We start from the raw sequence: 26,437 nt of genomic DNA on the forward strand, positions 1-26,437 counted from the left end.
GACAGGGTCTTATCTAGTGGCTTAGGGCCTCGATAAATTGTTGAGACTATCTTTGAATTTTATCTTCCTGCCTCAGCCTCCTAGCTGGCATTAAAGGTGTACACTACCAAGCCTGAAAAAAGTTTATTTCTTGTTCATGCTTCATATTCATGGCTCATAGGTTGTCCAGGGATGTTCTGAACTATATAACCTTTTATTAGGGATGTGGACTCAGGGAGGCGCCATCTTTGTGCATCCTTGATCACCAAGACAGGAAAAATGGAACCTGGTGAATTGTGCACAGACTTTTCAAGTCTCTGTCCAGAAGTAACTCATTACTTTCACTCATATTTCATTGGTTAAAACAAGTCTTATAATCATTTATGTAAATTAAGAGCCCCAAAATGTGCTGTTTCACTGTGTGCCTAGGAGGAGATACATTTTGGTGAACAGAATTAATAAAGTTAAAAGTCAACCTAAAATCCACATTCTTTCCTTTATACCATTGGTCTTACAGGATTGTTGCAAAAATTAAAAATGTTAAAACATGGAAGAATTTAGCATGGGATCTGCTTATAGTTAGTGTTCAGTGAGTATAGAAATTGAATCTTAAATATTAGTTGAAATAGAAATGGGCCAAGTTCATCTTCAATATTTTCTTGCCATTTTTTGGCACAAGCCTCTCTTGACCTTTCTTGGTATTCTATAGCAGGAAGCTGTCTCATAGTTGCTAAATCTTCTTAGTTGTGCCCCTTGCTCCAACATTTACCTCCCTACAAAGTTCCTGTGCTCCATTGATTTTCTTAGGAATTTCCTCATTGTCATATTGAGTTATTGGTTGATTTCAGGACTGGGCTGACCCTTATAGAGTAGTCAATCTCTGAAGAAGAACTGAGGCCCAGACATATCAGAGAACTTGTAGCTAGTTAGAAGTAGAGTCAGAACCCACACTTTTCACTTTTAGCTTTGTGCGCTTTCTACTGTTTCTTACTGGGTCAATAAACTGGTCTCTTGTATTAACTTAGTGCATTTGGTTGACATTGATTTTCTTTCTTTATCCCTCACAGTACTGAAGGTAAACAAGAAGAGACATTAAAGGAATCACCAAAGGAACTGAAAGAGAAAGACATGTATGGCCACCAAAGAGTAGCCTAAGAATGCTTGTGTAAAGTATTGGTTTTATGGAAATAATATTTCCTTGTTGTAAGAATCTGCATGTTGGGCTGAGGTTGTAGCTCAGTGGTGGAGCACTTGCCTAGCATGTGTGAGGCACTGGGTTCAATTCTCAGCACCACATATAAATAAATAAAATAAAGATCCATAGACAACTAAAAAAAAAAAAAAAGAATATACATCTTTGAGTTTTTATGTGTGGATTTAATGTATGTTCCTTCATTTACCAGGAAACTGTTACTAAACTGATGATGTGGTTTATAATTAATAGCATCTTATAATCAAGGAAATATAGTGATGGTGATGATGGTAATAAAAGTTTATGTTTGTGATAGATTAAATCTGCCTTCCACATAAATATCCTTTTATCTATTTTTAGCTGCCAAGATGTCTTTAAAGTTAGTATTTCTTTTTTAAGGTGTCTCTAATATTCTCTCTCCTCCTTTTCCTCATCTGGCTTCCTTTCCCTCTTCTCCTTCCTACTTCCCCTCACACTTCTCCCTCTTTGCCTTTCCCTTCTCCCTTTCCTTCTCCTTTTCCCCCCTCTCTTTCTTCCCGCCTCCTTCTCCTTATCCTCATCCTTATCTTCTTCCTCTTTCTTTTTTTTTCTTCTCTTTTTCCTCCTCCTCTTCTCCCTGCATCTCCTCCTCCTTTTCTTTTTTCTTGTTTGACCCAGAGTCTTGTTTTGCTGCCCAGGCTGGTCTTGAACTCCTGGACTCTCAAATACCTGAGACAGTAGGCACATGCCACTGTACCTGACTCTGACATTCTGTTTAAGACATTCTTTAATTCTGATCTATTGACAAAGATTTTTGTCAAGAATATACTTTAAAAATTCTTGTTGCTGGGTGTGGTGGTGCATGCCTGTAATCCCAGCAGCTTGGGAGGCTAAAACAGGAGGATCACAAGTTCAAAGTAAAATACAAAATAGGGCTAGGGAAGTGGCTCAGTGGTTGAGTGCCCCTGAGTTCAATCCCTGGTACCCCCCCCCCAAAAAAAAAAATTCTTGTCAAGAATATATTACTTGATTTTTCTAAACATCTTCTCAGAATTACTGTGTGTTCTCTTAATTCTTTAGATCATTGACAGATATTCAAGACCTGTCTAGTATCTCCTATGAACAAGATAGCTCTTTTAAGAAAGCCTCATGCAAGACACCCAAAATAAACCATGCACCTACTAGTGTCAGCACTCCACTTAGCCCAGGTAATCATGAACAGGGAGAAGTGTTTTGGGAAACGAACTCACAACCTCTGCCCATTAGCTCTGGGAAGTCAGGCCGGAGATCAGACCTGATGGCTGTTTTCTCCCAGACCAAAAGTATTTACTTAGGGCCAAAGCTGGAGGGAATAATCCCATGGGAGGCAAGGTAGTGGTGGTTGTAGTGGTGGTGGTGATGATTAAGTCGCTGTTACAGTAGTAGGGACATGCAAATGTAGGGTCTATTCTGTACTCTGAGCACTACTGAATTTAGTGTAGAAATTTGATTGTCTATAGAGTTTTCAATTTAAAACAAACAGTGCTTAAATATCTATAGTTCTTGAGTCCTACAACCATATACAGCCAGCATCAAATATATTTTCTTTAGTGTCCATATTTCCAGTATATTTGTGGTCTAATTTCCCTTTATTTTATTTTGATAGCCAGGTTTAAATATTCTCATTTTTTATAACTTGAGGAGCTAGGTCTCAGATTAGTGATTATTTCAGTTGTTAGCAACTTTGGGAAATCTGCATAGTTAAAGAATTTTGAGTGTTTCATTTGTAATGTAAAGAATTCAGACACTAACCACCTTTTTTTCTCCAATAGGGTCAATTTCTTCATCTGACAGTCAGTATAAAGACTGCCTAGAAAGTATCACACTTCAGGATCAAACAAGGTCTACCTCTTGCTGGAATAGCCAAGAATCTATTCGAATTTTTTCTGATAAATTTATAACCATTCGAGAAAAAGCAAAGAGCCTGGATTCTCTCCTTACTTCCTCTGACTCTCCTGCTCCAAAACTGATCAATCTGGTAAGTTTACCAATTCTGCTTTATACTCTCACAGGATCAGCCCAAGGGGCTCAGAGATATGAAGGGCCAAGATTTTTCCAAATTAATTACACAGCAAGAAATAAGCTGGTTCTTCTCCAGGCTTCCCTGGGGCTCTTTGCCTAAATCTGTATTGTAGGAGGCTTATTTACTTTCTCTTTGATGCATCCATTGGTTACTTCCCTGAGAGTATTGATTGCTTTTCCTCTTCTCTGAACTCCTGAACTGATAATCTGCAGGAAAAACACTTAATTGTATCCTATCCTTTTTTGACCTCTTTTTTCCTCCTCTCTATCTCCCTAGTGTTTTTTTTTTTAATATATATTATTTAGTTGTAAATGGATACAATATCCTTATTTTGTTTATTTGTTTTTATGTGGTGCTGAGGATCAAACCCAGTGCCTCACATGTATGAGGCAAGTGCTCTACCAATGAGCCACAATCCCAGCCCCATGTCTCTCTCATATTTTACGTGTATATTTTTTTTGAGAAAACTACAGATTTCTTACTTCATACTGCTTACTAATAGTATCGTCTATGGACAGATTGATTATTTGCTTTGGCCCTCAATGAAAAAATTAATTGTCATCTTCTTTGGGCATTAGGCTCACAAAACATTTACTCAGATCTAAAGAAATGAACCAAGTACAGTGGTGCACATCTATAATCCCAGATATTTGGGAGGCTCAGGCAAGAGAATTGCAAGTTTGAGGCCAGCCTGAGTGAGTTGGTGAGACTCTGTCTCAAAAATAAAAAGGAATAGGCATATAGCTCAATAGTACAGCACTTGCCTATCATGCATAAGGCCTGTGTTCAATCCTTAGTACAGCTAAATAAATAAATAAAGGAGTTGGGAAATGGTAAGGAATTTACCCTTTTATTCAACAGACTGTTGACTAAATAGATTCTGAGTGCCAGGCATCATGTCAGACCCTCTTCCAGTCATCTAAGACATATACTTTTCTTCAGAGTTGCTCATTGTCTAGAGAGAAAGAGAGGCCTAATGTAACACAGAGGTAAGTACTGAGGCAGAAAGGGATGAGAAGGCTTCCAGAGGAGGTCTGTTGAATGAGTTTAACTTACTAGATAAAAAAGTGAATGGGCTGGGGTTGTGGCTCAGCAGCAGAGCACTCGCCTAGTGCATGTAAGGCCCTGGGTTCGATCCTCAGCACCACATAAAAATAAAATAAAGATGTTGTGTCCACTGAAAACTAAAAAAAAAAAGAATATTAAAAAACTCTCTCTCAAAAAAAAAAGCTAAGTACCAAAAAACCACACAAATAACCCAATCAATAAATGGGCCAAGGACACTTCTCAAAGAGGATATACAATCAAACAACAAATATATGAAAAAATGTTTATCATCTCTAGCAATTAGAGAAATGCAAATCAAAACTACTCTAAGATATCATCTCACTCCAGTCAGAATGGCAACTATTATAAAGATAAACAATAATAAGTATTGGCGAGGATGTGGGGGAAAAGGCACACTCATACATTGCTGGTGGGACTGCAAATTGGTGCAACCAATATGGAAAGCAGTATGGAGATTCCTTGGAAAACTGGGAATGGAACCACCATGTGACCCAGCCTCAGCTATTCCTATCCTCAGTCTATACCCAAAGGAGTTAAAAACAGCATACTATAGGGATACAGCCACATCAATGTTTATAGCAGCACAATTCACAATAGCTAAACTGTGGAACCAACCTAGATGAATGGATCTACTGAAAAAATGTGGCATATATACAAATGGAATATTACTCAGCAATAAAAGAGAATAAAATCATGGCATTTGCAGGTAAATGGATGGAGTTGGAGAAGATAATGCTAAGTGAAGTTAGCCAATCCCAAAAAAAACAAATGCCAAATGTTTTCTCTAAGGAGCCTGACTCCTAGAGGGTTAGGGAGGGGGAGCATGGGAGGAATAGAGGAACTCTAGATAGGGCAGAGGTGTGGGAGTGGAAGGGAGGGGGCAAGGGGTTAGCAATGATGGTGGAATGTGATGGATATCATTATCCAAAGTACATGTATGAAGACATGAATTGGTGGGAACATACTTTATTATACAAACAGAGATATGAAAAATTATGCTCTATATGTGTAATAAGAATTGCAATGCATTCTGCTGTCATGTATATAAAAAATAAAATCAATTTTTAAAAAAAGTGGAAATAAGGGTTGGGGTTGTAGCTTAGTGGTAGAGCACTTGCCTAGCATGTGTGAGGCACTGGGTTTGATCCCCAGCACCACATAAAAATAAATAAATAAAATAAAGGTTGATCAACAACTAAAAAATATTTCTTTAAAAAGTGGAAATGATTGAACTGCATGTACTTTTTTACTCAACACATGTGTCAGTTGCTATTTTTACATCTCACTTGTAGAAAAGATTGTCTGCATGTGCTGTAGTTGGTTCCTCTAATATGGCTACCACATCTGACACATCAACCCAAGCCACCCAGAGAAGGAGCCTGCCTAAAGGTACCTGTGTGTCATATCAAAGTAGAAGTTCATAATAGTTAGCCAATTTAAGGAGACTTAAGTCGAAGCTATATTTGGTTCAAACAAAAATGCTATTTCCTCCGATTGTGAAACAGATTTGTTATAGAAAACTTGGAGAATAAAGCAAAGCTTAAAAAATAAAATAATTATATAACTGTAATTTTTTAATTTCATGTATAATTTTAGTATATATCTTTCTCACAGATTTAGAAATATATTAAAAAATAGCATAGTTGCATATCAGTTCTAGACTGCTTTTTTTCCTTGATGATATGTACTTAACCTCCTTCTCTGTGAGTACCACATCCACAAATTTAACCAACAGCAAGTCAAAAATATTTGAAGAAAATTGTTCTGAACATGTATATGCTCTTTTTCTGTTCTTATTCCCTTAACAATACAGTAAAATGACTATTTACATAGCATTTATAATGTATTATTGTTTTAAGTAATCTAGAGATGATTTAAAGTATATGGGAGGATATACAAAGATTATATGCAAATACTGTACCATTTTATGTAAGAGACTTAAGTGTCCATGAATTTTGATACCCACAGGTAGAAGAGATCCTAGAATCAGTCCCTTATAGATACTGAGGAATAACTGCATTTTGAGTATTTTCCCTTGTCATTAAAAACTATTTATTTTTATATATATATTTTATATATATATATTTTATATATATATTTTATATATATATATATAAAATAACTACATAATAATCCATTCTATTTAAAGTCCATTCTATTTAATAGTCAATGTTATTTAACTCTTTCCTAATGTCAAAGATTTATGTTGCTTTCCAACTTTTTGCTCTGTATACATAAATCTTTAACTATACTTCTGATCCTTTTCTCAGGACAGATTCTTAGAAGACAGTTTTTTAATCAAAAGGGTCTGATACTGTTAAGGATTTTTTTTTTTTTGGTGGGTGGTGTGGTATTGGAAGTTGAACCCATGCCTCACATATGCTAGACAAGTGCTCTACAACTGAGTTACATCCTCAGCCCAAAGGATCTGATGTTTTTACAACTCTTGCTTTCATTACATTAATTTTAATATCTTAAGCCTTTGGAACAACTCTTGAAATTTTCCCTCCGGGAATGGATTTTGTCTTATATTGAGGGGTTGTTATTATAATTGAGCTCTTGGGGCAAGACCTGAAGTACAGTTGCTTTTATATCCCCTGGCCTGAAAATTTATAGACAAAGGCCTTCTACTTTGTGTTTTGTCCATTTTGGCTGGTCTATAACCTCTATATTCCTTAAGCAATTCTGATCCAGATTGGACCTCCCAGCCTCTTAGTAAGAACCTACTTCAAATATCCTTAGCAAAGGAAGGGGCACAGGCCAACCAATACTGAGGTAAGTGGGATAGAATAAGAGAGGTCTCTACTAAGAAAATCATTTAAGAGAAGGAGGTATCTATTAGGACTGTTATATAAAAGACTTTCTTTCACCCTTTATTTATTTCATCATTGGAAATCCTCAGTCAAATTCATGAGGGGGCTTAGAAAAGTCCACTTCAGATTCAGGAAGGTGTTAAGTCATTTCTCCCTTTATCTTTTTAAAGAACTAATGGAAGCCATTTCACAGCATCACATTGATGAGCTACCACCACCATCTCAGGAGCTACTTGACGAAATTGGTAAGAGACTGTTAGCCAGCTTTTCATCACTGTGACTAAAGTATATGACACAAACAACTCGGAAGAGGAAAGGTTTATTTTGGCTCATGGTTTCATTTCATGATTGACCAATTACATTACTCTGGGCCTGAGGTGAGACAGAATATCATGGTGAAAAGGTGTGGTAGGGGAAAGCTGCTCAATTTGTGGCAACCGGGAAGCAGAGAGAAAGACAGAAGAAGGGACTAGAGACAAGATAAAGTCCCCAAGGACATGCCCCCAGTGACCTACTAATAATAAGTCAGAACCCTCATGATCCAATCATTTTCCCAAACCTCTCCCTAAACAGTGCTGCACTGGGAATGAAACCTTTAACACAGAAGATTGTGGGGGACATTCCAGACCTAAACCATAACAGGAACATTTAATACAAAATACACTTGGTCTTGTCAGTTATTGTCACTGACCACAGCATGGTTTCCTTATCTCAGATGTGGGCACTAATAGAAAGGGCCTACAAAGTTCTGGTTGAATGATAAAATCAGAAAGGGACAGCTTTCCAATAAAAGGGACCACAACAACTTAGCTGGGATATTGGCCTGAATCTGTTACATTTTGTTTCTTAAAGGCAATGGTGATGATTGTGAGGGGAAATAAAAATATTAAAATGATTTATGATGATAAACTTCTTTTATTAAAGAAACTCTTATCTCCTTTTTAAACCAAACCAGCCATTCCTTGGAGGCCTGAGTGGAGGCATTCAAAGTATTGAAATTGTGGGTAAATCCCTTTCCTAAGAGTCAGTGTCATAAAATTTAATGAGACTAGAATTTTCCATTTCAGGCAGAGACTGAGTAGTACCAACTCAATTTTATTTACATTTGGGTTGGTGTGAAGAAATGATGCAAGGTTATCGAAAAATTTGCAGGCAGGTAGTCTGCTTCCCCAGCAGCTTGATGGACCATCCCCTTGCCCTTAGGGGATGCCTCTTCCCCAGATTTGTGAGAGTTTAATTGTATTTTTGATGGTCCTATTCTTGCTATGGAGCTTGTAGAGAACTTCCTGGACACTAGTTGGTTTTCAGAGTCTCTGAGGTTTTGAGTCTCATAAGAAGTGAGAGCTTATTGGTCTGACTCTAGGACCAGCTGCCTTCTAGTCTCCTTATAACCCTCAGACCCTGTTCTTTGACATGTTTAAGTGGATCCAGTCAGCTTCTAAAACCTTCCTTGCTTGGTTTCTTTTCCCGTAGTTACAGGCCCTTTCCTTTTTTATTTTATTTTTGCAGTACTGGGGATTAAACCCAGGGCCTTGCACATGCTGGGCAAGTGCTGCACCACTGAGCACACCCCCAACCCTATAGCCTTTTGTTGCCTCACTTAACCTTGCCTTCAGTGCCACAGGGTCATATAGGTCACAGGCTTTTATGGGTCAGGCTCTTAGGCCCATACCCCTACCTCTCTACTTTCTACCTCTGAGACTCTCTAGTTAATCTCGGCAAATTCTTCCTCTGTAGTTGCTCTTCTTAAAATAACAGAACTGTTGAGATTGGAGGTTATCCCACATGTGTACTGCTTAAGTAGATTTTTAGTATCATTTGTTCCTTAGCAATGGCATAATTTTCCAGAAATACAAAGTAGGCTTAAATAGGTACTTGCAAGTTTGACTGTAATCAATACTTGCCCGTGGATCCTGCTGTCCTTCTACTGTAGTTACCACATGTGAACCCTCTCTCACTTTCTCCAGTGTAGCAGCTGTGTTCCCAGGTTTCCTCCTGGGTTCTGGTCTCATGGTACATACCCCAGCACAGTCATTTCACTTATGGCAATTATCTGGGGCAGGTTTCTAGGTGATGTCACTTTGAATGGGTCAGTAATTTTCCAGAAATACAAAAAGCAGAGGATCCTTTTTTAATTTTGTCTCTCTCCCCCTCAAGGAATTGTCTCTTTTGTTAGTTGTTTGATCCCCAGAGTCTAGAACAGAGCCTGGTATATAAAAAGAACTCAATACATGTTTAGAAAATAAAAGAATTGAGTTTTCTATGCAAGTAGTAAGAAGCCTTCCATAAACTCAGACTGCAAGCAGTCTTTTAAGATCATCCACACATGAAATCCCTGTCCTTTTTCTCTCTTAGTCCTTCCCCAATACCCAAAATTACTTGTCTGAAGGAGGCCAGACCTCTTTGTACTGGCCCTGTGTTCATCGCTTACAGGACTGCGTAAAGATATCCAAATGAAGAAGTGACTCTTCTCAGCCTTACTACGTGATTCTAATGCTTCTGTCTAAAGCATTACAGTTTTAGAAAAACCCTTGGAACTTTTATCAGAGCCTGAGTCACCAATCCACACTCATTCTTCCTCAAGGAAATTAGATTTTGGGTTTGTGCACTCACCCTCCCCCACACTAGACCCATTAGGCCTTGAAGAAATGGGAGGTACCTACTCAACTGAAGAACTCCCTAATGATAAATCAAGGGGGAAAAGTTCACTGCCTTCTCCCTCTAGGAGGTCCTGGCTGCCTTATGCAAATAATCAAGTAGAGGGCTTTTGAGTAGTTTGTCCTGATAATGGGTTTACTCACCTGGCTATTGTATATGTATTGTTTCCCCTAAAGAGATTTCTGGGGAATGACCTGCTGTTACTCTTTTGGAGGACCCACATTCAAATCTCTAGATTCCTGACAAGAACCTACAGGGGAAATTTTAGAACCCTAAGATATAGGTAATCATTTAAGATCAACAAGGGACTAATCAGGATTAAAATGGATTTTTAATTTCAAACTATATAAAATGATCTTATAGGGCCCTTTGATGCCAAGCTTTGTGAGGTAGGACCTCTTTCCTACTCAGCAGGAAGGGAGCCAACTTGTACCTTCCCAGAACAAGACCAGCAAGCTCAGGGTGGTCTGCCTGTGCTCCCTGCAACTGACTTTTTGCTCTGCACTGGAGAGTACTTTGAGGAGACTGAGCACTTAATAAATGCAGAGCAGCCACTGATTTTAGCAGATGCTTGTCTTTAGTAAGTATTTCTTTAGGAAATGGAAATAATGGATATTCTCTGCCTCTTGTCTTTCCATAGGCCAGTAGAGATGAGGAAACATTTGAATTATTCTGATGTTGTAACAAAATTTCTTTTACAGAGTATAACATAGAGATTAGGAGCATAAACCTTAGAGTTAGAACTGCCTGGATTCAAATCTCAATCCTCCCACTGATTATCTGTGTGATTTTAGGCAAGTTCTTTAACCTTTCTTAGGTTTTAGGCAAGTTTCTTAACCCTAATTTCCTCATTCACTAAACACAATTAACAATAATGCAGTCAGTTGCATAGGGTTGTTGTAAAGATTGTGAACATTAGCCTCACATGCACAAGGCCCTGGCTTCAATCCCCAGCACCATACATACACACAAAAAAGACTGTGTGAACATTAATCCTGAGTACATAGGGTGCGGCAAAGTATTACCTATCCTCTGCATCATCATAATCATCTTTTTTTGTCTTACTTGAAAAATTTCCTTCAAATTTGGAATGTCCTAAAGTAGTAGTCCTCCAACTTTATCAGGCATCTTGAAGGTCTTGATAATACACAGATTGCTGGACCATACTGCCAGAGTTTTAGATTCAGTAGGTCTAGGATAAGGCATTTCTATCAAGTTCCTGGGTTAAGTCAGAGCTGCTGGTCTGAGGACCACCCTTTGAGAACCACTGCCCTAGAGTCATTCAAAGGAGGAATAAGTTGTCTTTTGCTTTTGTACTGTGACAGAGCACCTGAAGCAGCAGCAGAATTCATCCACAGTGTTGCATGAGAACACAGTACATGATCTGGGCATCACTGCAAATGGTGAGCATATACTCTCAGATTTTTTCATCAGGTTCTAGGTGTAATGTTGTCCTTGGAAACAGAGTAGTACATACGGGGAAGTGTGACCCTGAGGTCAGTCACAACTCCACCTCAATTCTGACTCTACTAGTTTTTGCTTTTGCAGTGTTAGGGACTGAACCTAAAGGTCTCGACTTCTGAGCCACATGCCCCTATTTATTTATTTATTTTTATCTTTTAAGACAGTTTCTTGCTAAATTAGGGCCTTGCTAATTTGCTGAAGCTGGTCTCCAACTTGTGCTCTTCCTTCCTCTGCCTCCTGAGTAGTTGGAATTATGAATATGTGCTACTGTCCTAAGTCAGTTATATGACCAACTGTTTAATATCCGAGTCTCAGTTGTCTTTATCTGTAAAATGGGGATAATAATTCCTATATTATGATGTACATAATAGCTCCACAAACAGTGCATGGTACATCCATAAAATATTTAGCAAATGTTAGTCCTCTTCCCTTTATGGGACTGGTGGCCAAATGAAATGAGATAGCATATGTAAAATCCTTATCATACATTAGAGGGTTTCTTCCCCACCCACATTCCTTCCCTGGGGCTCCAACCTAGAAACATTTCTAAGAAGTAAATTTATTCAGTTTGTTCTCAGGGCTGCTTGCCTTATCTTTTGTGTGACCTTTCTTTCCTCTGCTTGTTCTATCCATCTCTGAACCTTGGCACAGGCTAGATTTCCTAAAGCTTCACCTGGCACCAAAGAGCTCCCAGATGCAGCTGTTTTGAATACAGGTGTCCTATAGACTGCCACCTGTTCTCCTGCTCTAATGGGAAGAGAGGAGCTGGTCCATTGCGTACTTAAGGAACCACACTGATAGGCCTTAATTTCTATACTCCGTTTTAAGGCAGGCTTTCTTAATGTTTTCATTCTAATAAAGCTAATTCTTTTAATTGTTTTTAGATCAAAAGCATTTAGAAGAACAAGAAACTGCCCATAATAAAAATGATAACATTTTGCTTTGGACAAGAGAAACTGAGGATCTAGAAGAGGACACAGAGAGGTAATAGAAAAAGCTAGACTTTTGAAACGGTTTTAAAAATTGCATTGTTTATATTAAGTGTTTTCCACAATATTGACAAATAGGAGGAAAACAATCTTTCCCCATACTATCCTAATAACTCCCATTCCTAAAAGGTCTTCTGCTTTTTAAAAAATTTAACTGTGATAAAATACAAATAATATATGTTACATGTAAAATACATTAATAAAACTTACATGCAACATACATACACATTATATGTAAAATAAATATAACATAAAATTTGCCATCTTGGGGTAAATTTACCATCTTGGTTGTGACTCAGTGGTAGAGCACTTGCCTAGCATGTGTGAGGTGTAGGGTTAGATCTTCAATACCACATAAAAATAAATAAAAATAAAGGTATTGGGCTGGGGTTGTGGCTAAGCAGTAGAGTGCTCGCCTATCACGTGTGAGGTCTTGGGCTCGATCCTCAGCACCATATAAGAATAAATAAATAAAGGTATTGTGTCCAACTACAACTAAAAATATTTTTTAAAATATTTATCATCTTAATAATTTTTATGTGTATAGTTCAGTAATATTAAGTATACAGATTGGAACTGGGGTTGTGGCTCAGTGGTAAAGCACTTGCCTAGCACCTGTGAGGCACTGGGTTCAATTCTCAATTCCATATAAAAAAATAAATAAAATAAAGATATTATGTCCATATACAACTAAAGATATATTTTTTTAAAAAGCATGTATATGGTCCCAACTTATGATGGTTCAACCTATGTTTTTATGACTTTATGATCTTTTCCTGGGATAGCAATATATGGTATGATATTCTGAATTCCAGACAGTAGCAACAAGCCATAGTTCACAGTCATCCTCACAATCATGAGGGTAAATGACTAATACTCTACTGCCGCAGTCTGGCTGGGCACAATCAGGAGCCACTTGTCAAAAGAAACTAACTTTATTTTTAGAACCACACACGCCAAACAAAACAGCCTCTCAGGAAAAACCCTCAGAGCCCCAACTGCCACAACCGGCTTTTCACAAGCCTCTCTCTCCAACCCAAGCCTCTCTCTCTACCTCCCACAATCCTCCTGCTCTTGAGGCCGATTGGCTGGGTCACGTGGGCGGAGCCAAAAAAGTCCCCCAATGAGCAGCTCCGTGGTCTGAAAGGGCAGGGAAACAGCCCAATGAGCATCACCGCAGAGGAGCCAATCAGCTAGATGTTGCTGGGGCTGCTGTGAGCCAATCATCAGCCGGCAGCTGGAAGTTTGCTGGGGCCCCTTCGGCTGTGGCTCTCAACACTCTACAGTGTACTGTCTTGCTCAGCTTGCTGTTTGGTTGGTTAGGTGTATTAAATAAGAAATGTATTTACAACTTAACAGTATTTACAATATAAATCAAGGGCATCTGTACTCAAATTGTTATGCAACAATTCTCCACACATTTATCATTTTACAAAACTGAAACTCTTTCTGGCTTGTCAACTCCCATTTGCAAGATGGCAGCTATCCGCACACCAGGCAGATATAAGCGGGTGAGACAAAGGAATATATTAGTTGATTCTGCCCCATTTTATCTGGAAAGCAAAATTTCCCAAGAAACTCTTCCCAGCCCACATCCACTTTATCAAATAGTTCAAACTGACACATGACCCCTATTGGGTACAAGGGAGACCAGAAATTGAATTAACATCCCAACTGCTATAAAAGGCAGCAGCAAATAAGAGTGTTTTGAATAACTTTTGGTTAATGAATCTAGTGTCTGTCATATTCTTCAAGGGATATGGTATTCTTTATAAGAAGGAAAAAGGAGAGACCTGGAAGAGGAAAGGTCTGGGAAGTAGAGGAGGAGACTGGAGCCCTAGGATCTAAGAATAAAATAGAGAGAGGGTTAGAGACAGAGAAAAGAAAGAAGCAAGAAGGGGGAAAATTTTTTTTCAAGGGATGTTTTAGAAAATTTTGATCTGTGATATAACTGTTCCTTCTATCTCCCCAAAATGCTGTCATTAAAAATCTGTGCCATAATTTAAGGTAAAAGAATAATTGCTTAAGAAGACCAAGTTAGGTTTGGCTATTCAAACATAAAATTCTTTGTACATGGTCAAAAGTTAGCTAATGTTATTGTCTCATCCTTTTCCAAAAGAACTGGTGGCAGTACTTACCACAGACATGCTCCACAGATGCTCAGACATTTCAGTGCTATGAATGGTTTGTCAGTTCTAGGGACCAAGCTAGAGTGGAAGATATTTTTTTGATGGGGGATATTTTTCAGGCTTTCTTAAAACATCCTACTTTCATCTTCTAGCCTCAGAGGTAGTTCTTAGAAGAATAAGTAGAAAGCATATGCAATCTTGACTTAAGGTAGAAACTGACTTAATGACCTAGATTGAGACAAGAGTCAGCATTTGACATTGGGAAGCAGTGATATCATGGATGCCATGGCTTTTTGTCAAGGGACTATGGGACTATTTTGTATATATTTAAATTAGATCTATGTGACCTCTGTGAGTCTACATACAGTCTGACCAAACTTACATTTCCTCAACTGTATAGAGAAAGCACAGGTTTTAAAGTTTCTTGCCACTCTATAGAGTGTTATGTTTCCTTGTCAAGGGAGAGGGAAAAAGACTATTGTCACCATTCTCTTCACTTTCCCTTGGATAGAGCTCATTCTACTCTTGATGAAGATCTGGAAAGATGGTTTCAGCCATCTGAGGAGAGCATGGAGCAGCAGGACCCCCGCAAAGGCTCTACAAGGTTAGTATTCCCCATTGGGGGTTCTTCTTTAAAATTTATATAATTCCTAAGGCATAGAGGTATTAGACTCCTATTTTCTTCTTTTTGAGGAAATGGGGCTAGGTTTTAGACTTCTTGGAGAATGAATGTCTGGTAATGGCATTAAACTGCTATAGATAAGCCAGCCCTGACTCCAAGTGTCTGCATTCTCACACTTGTCTCTCTCCCTCCAGTCACCCACAGTGCTCAAGATATTGATTAGCAAATTGATATCAGTATAGGAGAGGCCTCTAAGATTACTGTATTTTGTCCCTACTTATTTCAACCTTTTCATCAGTCATTTGAATTATATCAGGAAAGGCATATTTATCAAATTTTTAGATAACAAATCTAGGAATGAGTGCTAATGTGATGGATGATAGACTGGGGATTCAAAATGGTATTGACAGATAAAGATAACAGGGTAATCCCAGCAGCTCTTGAGGTTGGGACAGGAGAATCTCAAGTTCAAAGCCAGCCTCAGCAACAGCAAGGTGCTAAACAACTCAGTGAGACTCTGCCTCTACATAAAACATAAAATAAGGCTGGGGATGTGGCTCTGTGGTTGAGTACCCCTAGTTCAATCCCTGGTACAAAAAAAAAAAAAAAAGATAAAGCTAGACACAATGGTGCATGTCTATAATCACAGCTACTCAGGAGGCTGAGTAGGGAGGATCTCTTGAGCCCAGGAGTTCAAGGCCAGTCTGGGCATCTTTTAAAAAAAAAAAAAAAGATGAAGGTAAAAGATTCAAAAACAGAGTACTCCTAGGACACTTGGCCTGAAAAAAAAAATTTTAATTGGAAATTCTTACTCACTATAGTTACATTAATGGCAGGAATTCTTAGTTTTGTATACCAAGCATTTAGCATGCAGCTTGAGACATAGTAACAATTCAATAAATTCTTGAAGGCATCGACATGACTCTCTGAAGCTCTGGTTGATGCAGTTGTTGAAAAGGTCAATGCAACATTAGTGCTGTATAGACAGAAATGTATTGATTAGATCAAGGTGATGTTTGAGACCGGTAATGTGCTGTTTAGAGCACTCCTAGGGTGCAATGTGGGACTACTTTTTAGTGCCACATTTAATGAGATATTAATAAACAGAATAGGGTAACCACAGAACAGTCACAGGTCTGCAAACCAGGTCATATGAGAACAGCTGAAGGAGCTGGGGAGGCTTAGCCTGAGAAGAGCAGATGGAGTGGAGAATTTGATATCTTCCCTCAAATGCCTGAAATACTGTAAAGTGAAGAGAGTCAGCTTACTCTCTTCTGCCCCAAAGGACAGAAATAGTGACTAGAAATTACAGAGTAACTGATTTGTATTCAGTAAAGCACTGACTTTCTAGTGGTCACAGCCACTGGATAGGGAGAGCAGTTGGCTTTCCAGTTACTTCAACAATGGCTACTGCTGCTCAGAAGAGACTGGATGAGACTCTGATCTGGGGCATTTGGACACAGGCAGAAGATAACTCAAACACCTCCTCCCACTCTTTTTAAATATTTTTTAGTTGTAGATGGACACAATACCTTTATTTTATTTATTTTTCTTTTTTTTTAAATTATAGATGGGCAGAATGCCTTTTTTTGTTGTTGTTTTATTTTTATCTGGTGCTGAGGATCAAACCCAGCACCTCATGCATTCTAAGCAAGTGCTCTACCCCCGAGCTACAGCCCCAGCCCTATTTATTTATTTTTATGTGGCACTGAGAATCGGACTCAGTGCTTCACATGTGCTAGGCAAGTGCTCTACCACTAAGCTACAGCCCCAGCCCCTCCTCACCTCTGACCCTGTGATTCTGTTAGTGGAAGTTAAGAGAGGAAAAAAGTCTCTTTTCACCCTTTCTGTTTAATTCTCATTCTCTCTCTCTCTCTCTCTCTCTCTTTTTGCAGTGCTGGGGATTGAACCTAGGGCCTTACTCATGTTGGGCAAGCACTGAGTTATATCCCCAGCCCTTCTCATTTTACATATTTTGTTTCTACTGTCCATGAAATGAAAGCAGAAAAAGAATCCCTAAATAGTGTTAGGTTCAGCCAGCATCTCTTGAGCATTGACAATGAGCTGAACACTGTGCTAAGGCAGGAGGTGCACAGGGGGATCAATGACTCTGCCTTTAAGGAGCTTATTGTTGAATGGGGGTTTCTGCTTAAAAGTTTAACAAATTTGTTCTTAAAGTGTAAGATAGTCAAATTATTTAGACATTTCATATCAGAGAAAGGTGATCAAATGGTGGTCTTCTTCAAAACCACCAATTACGACATAAAATGAGGGTGTTTTTTTTTTTTTTCCCCCTTTGAGGCCAGCTATATTGTCTAGTGGTTAAAAACAGAGTCTGATTAGGTTGGCTGTGTAGGTCAGATACCAGCTCTAGGACTTAGTAGGTGTATGTAATACCTTTGTGCCTCAGTTTCCTTATCACAATGGGGGCATTGAAGGTAACTACTTCATATAGTTGTTAAGAGAATTAAGCAAGTTAACGGTACATTAGAGCTCTTAAACCAACACCTGGCCCAAAGGGAACACTGTGATACTCCTAATTGCTATGTTTCCTTCAGAGTACAGTCCTGCCCCTGGCTGTTATGTATGTGGTTTAATGCCCCAAATCATTGTTCTTAAAGGGAGAAAGCAACCAATGATCAAGAAGTTGGTGAAAAGCATAGAAAAGGGGAAAAAAGCATCAAGCCAGAGAGAAGGAAATCAGACAGCTTTTTAGGGGCTTCAGAAGAAGGTATGAATTAATGATTGTTTATAATGCAGTCTGCAGTCCTTAGGCTTTGATGAGCATCAAAGTTATTATATAATGTTTCCCAAATGTTATACACAATCTTCCTTCCTTTGATAATTTCTTTCCCCTTGCAGTTCAGTGTAGGTTTTCTGTTAATTGCTGATCATAGCTTCATCACAAAAACAGTAACAACAAGTTATATTTCTTAAAAAAAACCATTGGCTAATCTTATTGTCTGGAGAGGTGTTTTGCTTCTAGTTGTCCAACATCTTCAAAAGAATTTTAAATTTAGCTTACATGGATGCTTCAGACTCCAGTAAGAAGTCATATATTATGGAATTTAAATGAGGTTTACAAGTAATGAAAAAGTCATAAATTAACCTTAATTTCAAAACTGTTTTAATAGAGCTTTAGGCTATTTACAAACAACAATCTCCTGTTTAAGAGACATTAACTCTGGGTTGGGATTGTGGCTCAGCAGTAGAGAGCTCCCCTAGCATGGGCGGGACCCAGGTTCAATCCTCAGCACCACATAAAGATAAAGGCATTGTGTTGTGTCCATCTACACCTAAAAAAATAAATATTAAAAAAAAAACATTAACTCTTTCAGGTCATATATGGTATCCCTTTCATCCTTTCCTCATTTAATTTTTCTACCTTGCTTTGTGTCCTGGGATGCTGACTCTAGTGGACTGCCTCTCCCTGGCTTCCTGTTGGTCAGAGGGAGGCCCCAGGCAAAAGAGCAGAGGGCAGAAGAGATGTTAAGGGGTTACTTTCCCTCCCTGCCTGTTTCAACACCCTGCATCTGATAGAAGTGGTGTTCCTTCACAAGCACAGCTTCTATGAGGCAGCCAGTCTTTCCCAGTTCCAGCTGTCCTCTCATCCCCATTCCTCAGTCCCTTCAGACCTAGGTTTCCCATTGCTGCTAGTCACCGAATGCCTTGCCATTCCTTTTTTTGTTCCCTGAACCTTTGTATGTAGTTACTTCATTAAGTAATCTTTATCTGTATTTGCCATGGGTACATTTTGTTTCCTCCAGAACCTTGACTAGAGTGTATGGGCTTTTAGTTAGTATTTGCGAATTAGTGTCATTGGTGTCCATTGCTGTGGCAAAGAGCTTCAGAATATTAGGAGGGAAAGCCATTAACCATTCTGCCTCTATAGAACAACTATTATAGGTAAAACAGTTTACACTAAACCAGAGAGAACACTAGTGTGAATTCTGAATTCTGACACTCTTTGACCTAGAAAGTAATCAGGTTGTTTTTTCCTTCCTCTTATATTTCACCAAGATGAACTAAAACCGTGTTTTTGGAAGCGACTGGGTTGGTCTGAACCATCCAGGTAATGAGATATCCTGTGTTTATAGGTTAAAGTTTACCATTTACATAAGCAAATTGAAATATTCACTGGTTTCTAAATAAATATTAATGAGACCAAGTTGCACGGGGTTGGGGCTGTAGATCAGTGGCAGAATGTTTGCCTAGCATGTGTGAGGCACTGGGTTCGATCCTCAGCACCACATAAAAATAAAGGCATTCTGTTCATTTACAACCACAAAAAAAATAAAATAAAAAAGACGAAGTTGCTCAGTTTATAGATACGTTTCTGTTTATTAAAAAAGGTGAAATTAATTCTAACTTTATTTAAATTAGTAGTAGAAGCAGCCTGAGAATATTTTTCATACAGAAGGTATACATAAGTTGCTGCTGTCAATTGCTTTGCATCATTTTTGCATTTCCATTATAAGTTGCTGATCATAATCTCCCTTGATTACAAATATCAAAATCCCTGGGCTGGGGATGTGGCTCAAGCGGTAACACGCTGACCTGGCATGCGCGGGGCGCTGGTTTCGATCCTCAGCACCACATAAAAATAAAATAAAGATGCTGTATCCACCAAAAACTGAAAAATAAATATTAAAAAAAAGAAATATCAAAATCCCTTTTCCTTAAATTCTGTAGAACAGAAAGAGGATGTTGTTTGTATCTTTTGAAAAAATGTATGTAGGGTTGGGGCTGTAGTTCAGTGTTAGAGTGCCTGCCTTGCACACTGGGTTTGATCCTTAGCACCACATAAAAATATATTGTGTCCATAAAAAAGTATGTATTGGGAAGGGCACAGTGGTGCACATCTGTAGTCCCAGTGATTTAGGAGGCTGAAGCAGGAGGGTCACAAGCTCAAGGCTAGCCTGTCTCAAATAAAGCATTTGAGATGCTTGGGGATGTATCAGGATCCGAGTTCAATTCCCAGCACCACACAAAAAATAAAAACAAAAACAATAATAATAAAAAGCATATATATCAACTGGAAACTTTTTTTTCTTTTTGTCTTTTAAAACATGTAAATACAGGATAATTGTGCTGGATCAGAGTGACTTGTCAGATTGACTGGAAATGGATCACAGATGGATTCTGACCCAAGTTTGAGCATCTTGGTTGTGAGCTTTTCTTTCTTCTGCTGCAGTTGCCATTGGGGCAGTGGTTCCAGTTCCCTAACTCACAATTTGTTCAGCTACTACAGTAGACATAATGGTTTGGCCCCATCTGTGGGCAGCATATGTAACCATTTGTTTTTCAATCAAATTTCTGAAAAGTGTAAGGTAGTTGCAATTTTAAAATTGTGCTCAGAATGGTTTTTGGTTTTGTTGGTGTTAATTTTTTTGAATATTTTAACTCCTGTTATATAATAAAATGTTTATTTTCAATACCATTTAGGTTCCAGCTATATATTTCTGTTACAGGGTTTGGCACTTGGGCAGCTACCTTCATATATGCTGGTACCAGTTGCCCCTGTTTTATCACAGAAATACTGCCCAACCTTTTGGCTGGGATTGCCCTATTCCCATTCCAGCTAGAAGTAGCTTAGTAAGAGATAACAATAAAATGCTAAGATTTTTTGAACTGTTCAAGGTAAACAACATCTTCTCCATGTGTTTTTGATTGTGAATCTCACATCATTAGTGTACTACAAGAATGAAATTGTGGTAATACTAATCACAATGTTTTGTTTAGCTTAGCCTCTTTTTGATTCCTGGCCTATGTGTAGCTAGCCTGATTTTTAGAGGGTTTATATCTTTCATTACCTCCCATTTGGAATCTTCATATATGAATAGACCCTGTCTTGGAAACTATGTGCTACACTGCAGCACTTACCAGCTAGCATTTTGTTCTGCCTTGGTGAGTAAGTAGCAGGCCTGTTGTTTGTGAAAACTGAATAGTTCCTATTGTGAATAGTGCCCAGAAATTTTGCCTTGTACAGATAAAATGGGAAGGTACAAGTCTGTTTGGCTATTTTATAGCAAGAAAACAGTTGCTTGCCATTGTATCCAGCAGAAAACCACCAGAAAACAAATTCATTTATAAATAATACTTTGAGAAATACAGATATTTATAATAAATAGTCTTTCAGAACCAACATAAGTAAAAATATAAGGTCTAATAGCAGATATACAATGATAAATGGTGACTTATGTTATTATCTGTTAGTATGCATCAAGGATATAGGTCCTATACCAACTCCCTGTAATAAGGGTTGTAATCTACCCACACAGAAATTCTTTTATTTGGCCCGTGACTGTAAAAAATAGTGGTCAGTATTAGTAATCATAATGTTGATAGATATTATTTATTGGTTATAGAGCAATTATTATATACCAGTTGCTTTATTTATATTAATCAATTTTCCTGCACATGGGAGTCCCACTGTTTCTTTAGTATGCTGCTTCTTTCACTCATCAGCTATTTCAAACTGTCCTCTCTTACTTCCTATCAATACTCAACAGATGACTTCAGAGAAAATATAAGCCCTCAGGTGGGAGTTAACTCAGCTTCCTGCCACCAAAACTCCAAACATAATTAACAGAAGTTGTTGTAGGTAAAGCAGTCAATACTGGACTGTACATATTCTTTCCACTCTCCTCCCTGTTTTAATAAAGGCGGTATCCCTCTTCCTATCCTTAGGTCAATCTCATCTTCTGTCCACTCAGGGTTTTCCTTCTGAGGTTAGCATTTCTCTTTTTAGTAGTTTCAACCTTTCTTCTTTATTAGCTTCTTTTCATAAGCATTAACACACTTAGATTTTCCTATCTTTAAAAAAGTATTCCCTGGATCCCACCTTTCCTTCTACCTACTATACCATCCTTCTCCTCCCACAGCAATTCTTGAAACATTCTTGTCTACATCTGCTATCTTTAGTACCTCACCTCCCGCTCTTCTCAACCCACTCAAATTCTACTCCTTCCATTCTCTAGCAGTCACTAAGGTCACTGGTGACTTCCATATTCCTAAATTCCTTAGTCACTTTGACCGCATTGTCAGTTTCTCTTTCAGTCTGTCCTCTTAGCTTCCTTGATGTTGCACACTGTTATTTCTTCCCTCCCTCTCTCTCTCTCTCTCTCTCTCTCTCTCTCTCTCTCTCTCTCGTTACTTCACCTCACCCTCCTTTACAGGCTCTGCCTTTGTCTTTTTTCACTGCAAGTTTTCCTCCTAAGCAACATGGTTTATTCCCATGATTTCAGTTAGCACCTATGGACTAACAATTTCAGATTTGTATTTTAAGTGTACGACCAGACCTCTATTACAAGCTATCTTATCTCTTATATTTCAGGTATCTTACTGATATACCCAATATTGAACTAATGCTATAAAGACAATAAATAGGTTAAAAGTAATAGTAAATGCTGTAGGGGAGGCAACTTAACATCAGGTCAGGTGTTCAGGTGAAACTATTCTAAAGAAGGGATATTTGGACTTTGGTTGGAATCATGAGAAAGAGCCAGTCTTACAACTCTGAAGGTAAGTTGTTCCCAACAAGGGAGTTGACTGGAAGGAAGTGAGGATGGAAACTGAGCAAGGGGATTATAAAACTATGGCCAAACATGGGAATCCAGTGGAAGGTTCAAAGCCAGGGGACAGGAAGTAGGGTAAAAGCATTTTTAAAACTTTCTTTCGTACTCTAATTTTTTTCTCCAAAACAATCTTTTCATTTATTTTTATTTGTAAAATGATATTTTTATGTACAAAGATAATTGTTTCATTTCCTTGTCCAGAATTTTGCCCATTGCTTCTAGAAATATGAAACTTATCTCAATTCTTCAAATGTATGGCACATGTTATTCTTGACTAGAATATGCCTCTCCTCAACTAACTACTTCATTGTTTGGTTTTAGCTTTCACTTTACTTTTTTAAAGAGATTTTCTGAAGTCCCTGAAGCTTAGTCTAGATTAGGGACCTCTGAAATTCTTCCTTAGTAGCCTGCCTGCCTTTTCCCAACCCACACATAGACCATATTCCATAAGGCCAGGAATTATGTCTAAGTTGTTCACTGAGTTATTGCCACTTGCATATATTAGGTGCTCAGCAAATATTTGTTAACTGGACAATTATTTTTAATCTTCACAACACCACTAAAAGTTATTATTCTAGGGGAGGCTTCTTAAGTTCCCATGACCTACCCAGGATCATACTGGAGCAAACAAATTTTGTATTCTTAAACCGTAGTCTTCCATGATTGGAGTTCAAAGTATGATTATGAAAGTTAAATAAGAGCTAAATTCAGACTAAAACTCTTTAAGCCCCATTCCTATCTCCTCATCTATTCTGTGGGTTTGATGCTGAGTTTTTTGTAACATACTGAGTCCTTCACTTTTCCTCAAGATGGGAAAGCAGACATGTAACAAGTTCCAGACACACAGTAGATAAAGATTGGCTTACTAGAAAAATAATAAGCAACCTTGCTTAAGCAAAGAAAAAATAAACATTGGCTAACTACTGAATTAAATCTCTAAAGCACCCTTGGAAAACTAGGATTATTAGGACATTTCAGATTTGTTTTTTACTCATACATGTTGGTGTTAAAAGTGGGTTATAGTGAGGTATCCCCAAGAAAGAGCTTAGAAATAAGATGGTCCTGTGGAAGTTAAGTAAGCAAACCCCACTCTCTAAATTAAGACTGTTAATTGTATAGTTGCTATTCTTGGATATGATTTGTTCCCCAAAATTTCATGTGCTGGAGGCTTGTTCCTTAATGTAATGGTATTGAGAGGTGGTGGAACCTAGGGAAGTGGTGGGACCTAGTAAAGTAGGCCCTTAAGGGCACCAACTTGTGTCCTGAAGTGGGATAGTTGTTGTGAGTCTAGATTGGTTACTGCTGGAGTAGGTTTTGATATATAAAGTGAATTTAGCTTTCTTGGCTAGCCTTCTTGCTTTCTCTCTTGTCATCTGACACTGATCCTCCTCACATGTGCTCCCACTACATGACACTATCTGCTCTCACCAGAAGCTGATGCCAGCACCATCCTCTTGGATTAACAGAACTGAAAACGAAATAAATCTGTTATCTTCATACAGTACCAAGACTTAGATACTTTGTTATAGGCACATTAAATATTAAATAAAGTAGGGCAATAGTGGAGTAGGAGTTTATAAATGAAAAGGACTTTATAAATGTTTGATGGAAGCAATACTGAAAAGCAAGAGTAGGGATTTATACTACTACATACTTAGGAATAGTTTAAAGTTCAATAATTAACAGTATGGCATCAACATAGAAATGAATATTTATATAATATAAAAAGAGTCCAAAGAAAGAACTAAAGTATAAAGTTTTGGGAATTTAGAATATTAAATAATGTGTATCAAGTTAGATAATTCAACAAATGATAATGGGATATCTGACCAAACATTTGGAAAAACATAAAAGCTGAGTCCTTGTACCAAAAAAAAATGTCTGATTAATAAAAATTTTTAATTAAAAATAAATACATAAACATTAAGAAATATGTGACAATTTTATTAATCTTAGAGTGGGTTCAAAGTGAAGAGATTTTTAAATTTTACTATATAAAAATGTAAAATTTTGGGCTGGGGTGGTGGGCTTAGTGGTAGAGTGCTCACCTAGTGAGCGCGAGGCACTGGGTTCAATCCTCAGCATCACATAAAAATAAAGGTATTGGGGGCTGGGGTTGTGGCTCAGTGGTGGAGCACTTGCCTAGTATGTGTGAGGCACTGGGTTCAAGTCTCAGCACCACATATAAATAAATAAAGTCCATTGACAACTAAAAAAAAAATAAAGGTATTATGTCCACCTACAACTAAAAAATAGATTTTTTAAAAATGTAAGGGCTGGGGCTGTAGCTCAGTGGCAGAGAACTTGCCTAGCATGTGTGAGGCACTGGGTTCGATCCTCAGCACCACATAAAAATAACAAAATAAGGCATTCTGTCCATCTACAACTACAAAATTAATTAATTAATTAAAAATATAAAATAATGGCTGAATGAGGATAAAGTCAACAAATTATCGATAGAGTTGCAATATATTGTATGACTAAAAGGTTTATATTCCTAATATCCAAAGAGATCTAATAACTTCTAAGAAAAAGACAAACACCTTAATGGAAAAACATGCAAAGAGCAATTCAGAAAAGAAGCATAACAAAGGGCATGGGGTTGTGGCTCAGTGGTAGAGCACTTTCCTAGCATGTGTGAGGCACTGGGTTAGAATCTCAGCACTGCATTATAAATAAACAAGTAAAATGGTGGCCATCAACAACTAATAAAAATATTTTTTTTAAAAGAAGCATAACAAGTAACCAGTTAGCATATTAAAAGATGTCTAGTTTCACTGATAATCAAAAATGTAAATTAAAATAAGATAACTAATGAGGAAAAATATCGGTAAGATCTAAGTTTGGTGGGAGAGGGGGGAATCAAGCATCTGTGTTGGGGATATGAATTGGTGCCACTTATCTACAGAGAGATTTTTGAGTGTATTTTAAATGTAAATGTTTTTTGATCCAGAAATACCATTTAGACCAGCACTTCACAAATTTTATCTTACAGATGAATCACCTGGAAATCTTGTTAAAATATGGATTTTGTTGCATGTCTGTAATTCTAGCCACTCAGGAGGCTCAGGCAGGAGGATCGCAGGTTTGAACTCATTCTGTGAAGACAATAAATAGGTTAAAACCACAGAATAGATGAAGAGATAGGGATGGGGTTCAATGAGTTTTAAGCCTGGGCAACCTAAGCAAGACCCTGTCTCAAAAAAATGAAAAGGGCTGAGAATGTAGCTCAGTATATAGTGAGCTATAGTGCCATGGTTTCTATCATTGGCATAAATTAAGTAAGTAAGTAAATAAATAAATAAATGTATATTCTGGAATTGAGGTCTGAGGTGATGTCCAAGCTTTTGCTTGTCTATTACTCTCCCAGGTGGCACTTGGGCTGCTGGTTCATGCACCACCTGAATAGAATTCAGAGGTCTTTATCTTAAAACAATGGTCTTTAACCATAATTGTACATAGAATCATCTGAGGCATTTTTAACAAATATTGATGCTCAGGCTTACCACCATCTGATTTATTTCAGTAGAGGTAGAAAAGGGGCCTTTATTTATTTTTTTGTTAAAGAGAAAGAGAGAGGGAATTTTAATATTTATTGTTTAGTTTTCGGCAGACACAACATCTTTGTATGTGGTGCTGAGGATCCAACCTGGGCCGCACGCACCCCAGGCGAGCGCGCTACCGCTTGAGCCATATCCCCAGCCCAAAAAGGGGCCTTTAAAAGCTCTTCAGGAGGACTGAGGTTATTGCTCAGTGGTAGAGTACTTGCCTTGTATGTGTGAGACACTGGGTTTAATTCTCAGAACCATATAAAAATAAATAAATAAAGGTCCACTCAACTAAAAAACAGGTATACAAAAAACTCTTCAGGAGAGGCCAGGATAAAGATTTTTGGAACCAGAGAT

The 26,437-nt window shown here is 38.0% G+C and overlaps 1 protein-coding gene and 1 long non-coding RNA gene across 7 annotated transcripts in view; one reads left to right on the forward strand and one right to left on the reverse strand.

Moving 5' to 3' along the window:
- LOC139701341 (inactive serine/threonine-protein kinase TEX14-like) overlaps positions 1-20,395 on the forward strand; it is a 74,677-nt gene extending 54,282 nt beyond the window's left edge. For 4 of the 6 annotated variants that reach the window (XM_071603451.1, XM_071603446.1, XM_071603449.1 and 1 more), the window contains 11 exons: positions 1,047-1,109; positions 2,231-2,358; positions 2,962-3,167; positions 5,573-5,669; positions 7,264-7,338; positions 11,077-11,154; positions 12,100-12,199; positions 14,845-14,937; positions 17,577-17,686; positions 18,976-19,027; positions 20,037-20,395. In XM_071603451.1, coding sequence (XP_071459552.1) covers positions 1,047-1,109; positions 2,231-2,358; positions 2,962-3,167; positions 5,573-5,669; positions 7,264-7,338; positions 11,077-11,154; positions 12,100-12,199; positions 14,845-14,937; positions 17,577-17,686; positions 18,976-19,027; positions 20,037-20,073 — 1,039 coding nt within the window. In that variant the 3' untranslated portion in view covers positions 20,074-20,395. The remainder of the gene's footprint in view (positions 1-1,046; positions 1,110-2,230; positions 2,359-2,961; positions 3,168-5,572; positions 5,670-7,263; positions 7,339-11,076; positions 11,155-12,099; positions 12,200-14,844; positions 14,938-17,576; positions 17,687-18,975; positions 19,028-20,036) is intronic. The other 2 variants (XM_071603448.1, XM_071603447.1) reach the window with 2 other exon arrangements.
- A 4,060-nt stretch (positions 20,396-24,455) lies between these two features.
- Positions 24,456-26,437, reverse strand: part of LOC114104257 (uncharacterized) — a 30,510-nt gene continuing 28,528 nt past the window's right edge. The window contains exon 6 of the long non-coding RNA XR_011705032.1: positions 24,456-25,630. This is a non-coding gene — a long non-coding RNA (uncharacterized lncRNA). The remainder of the gene's footprint in view (positions 25,631-26,437) is intronic.

Source organism: Marmota flaviventris, chromosome 17 (genome assembly GCF_047511675.1).
Source record: "Marmota flaviventris isolate mMarFla1 chromosome 17, mMarFla1.hap1, whole genome shotgun sequence".
NCBI classification, from domain to species: domain Eukaryota; kingdom Metazoa; phylum Chordata; class Mammalia; order Rodentia; family Sciuridae; genus Marmota; species Marmota flaviventris.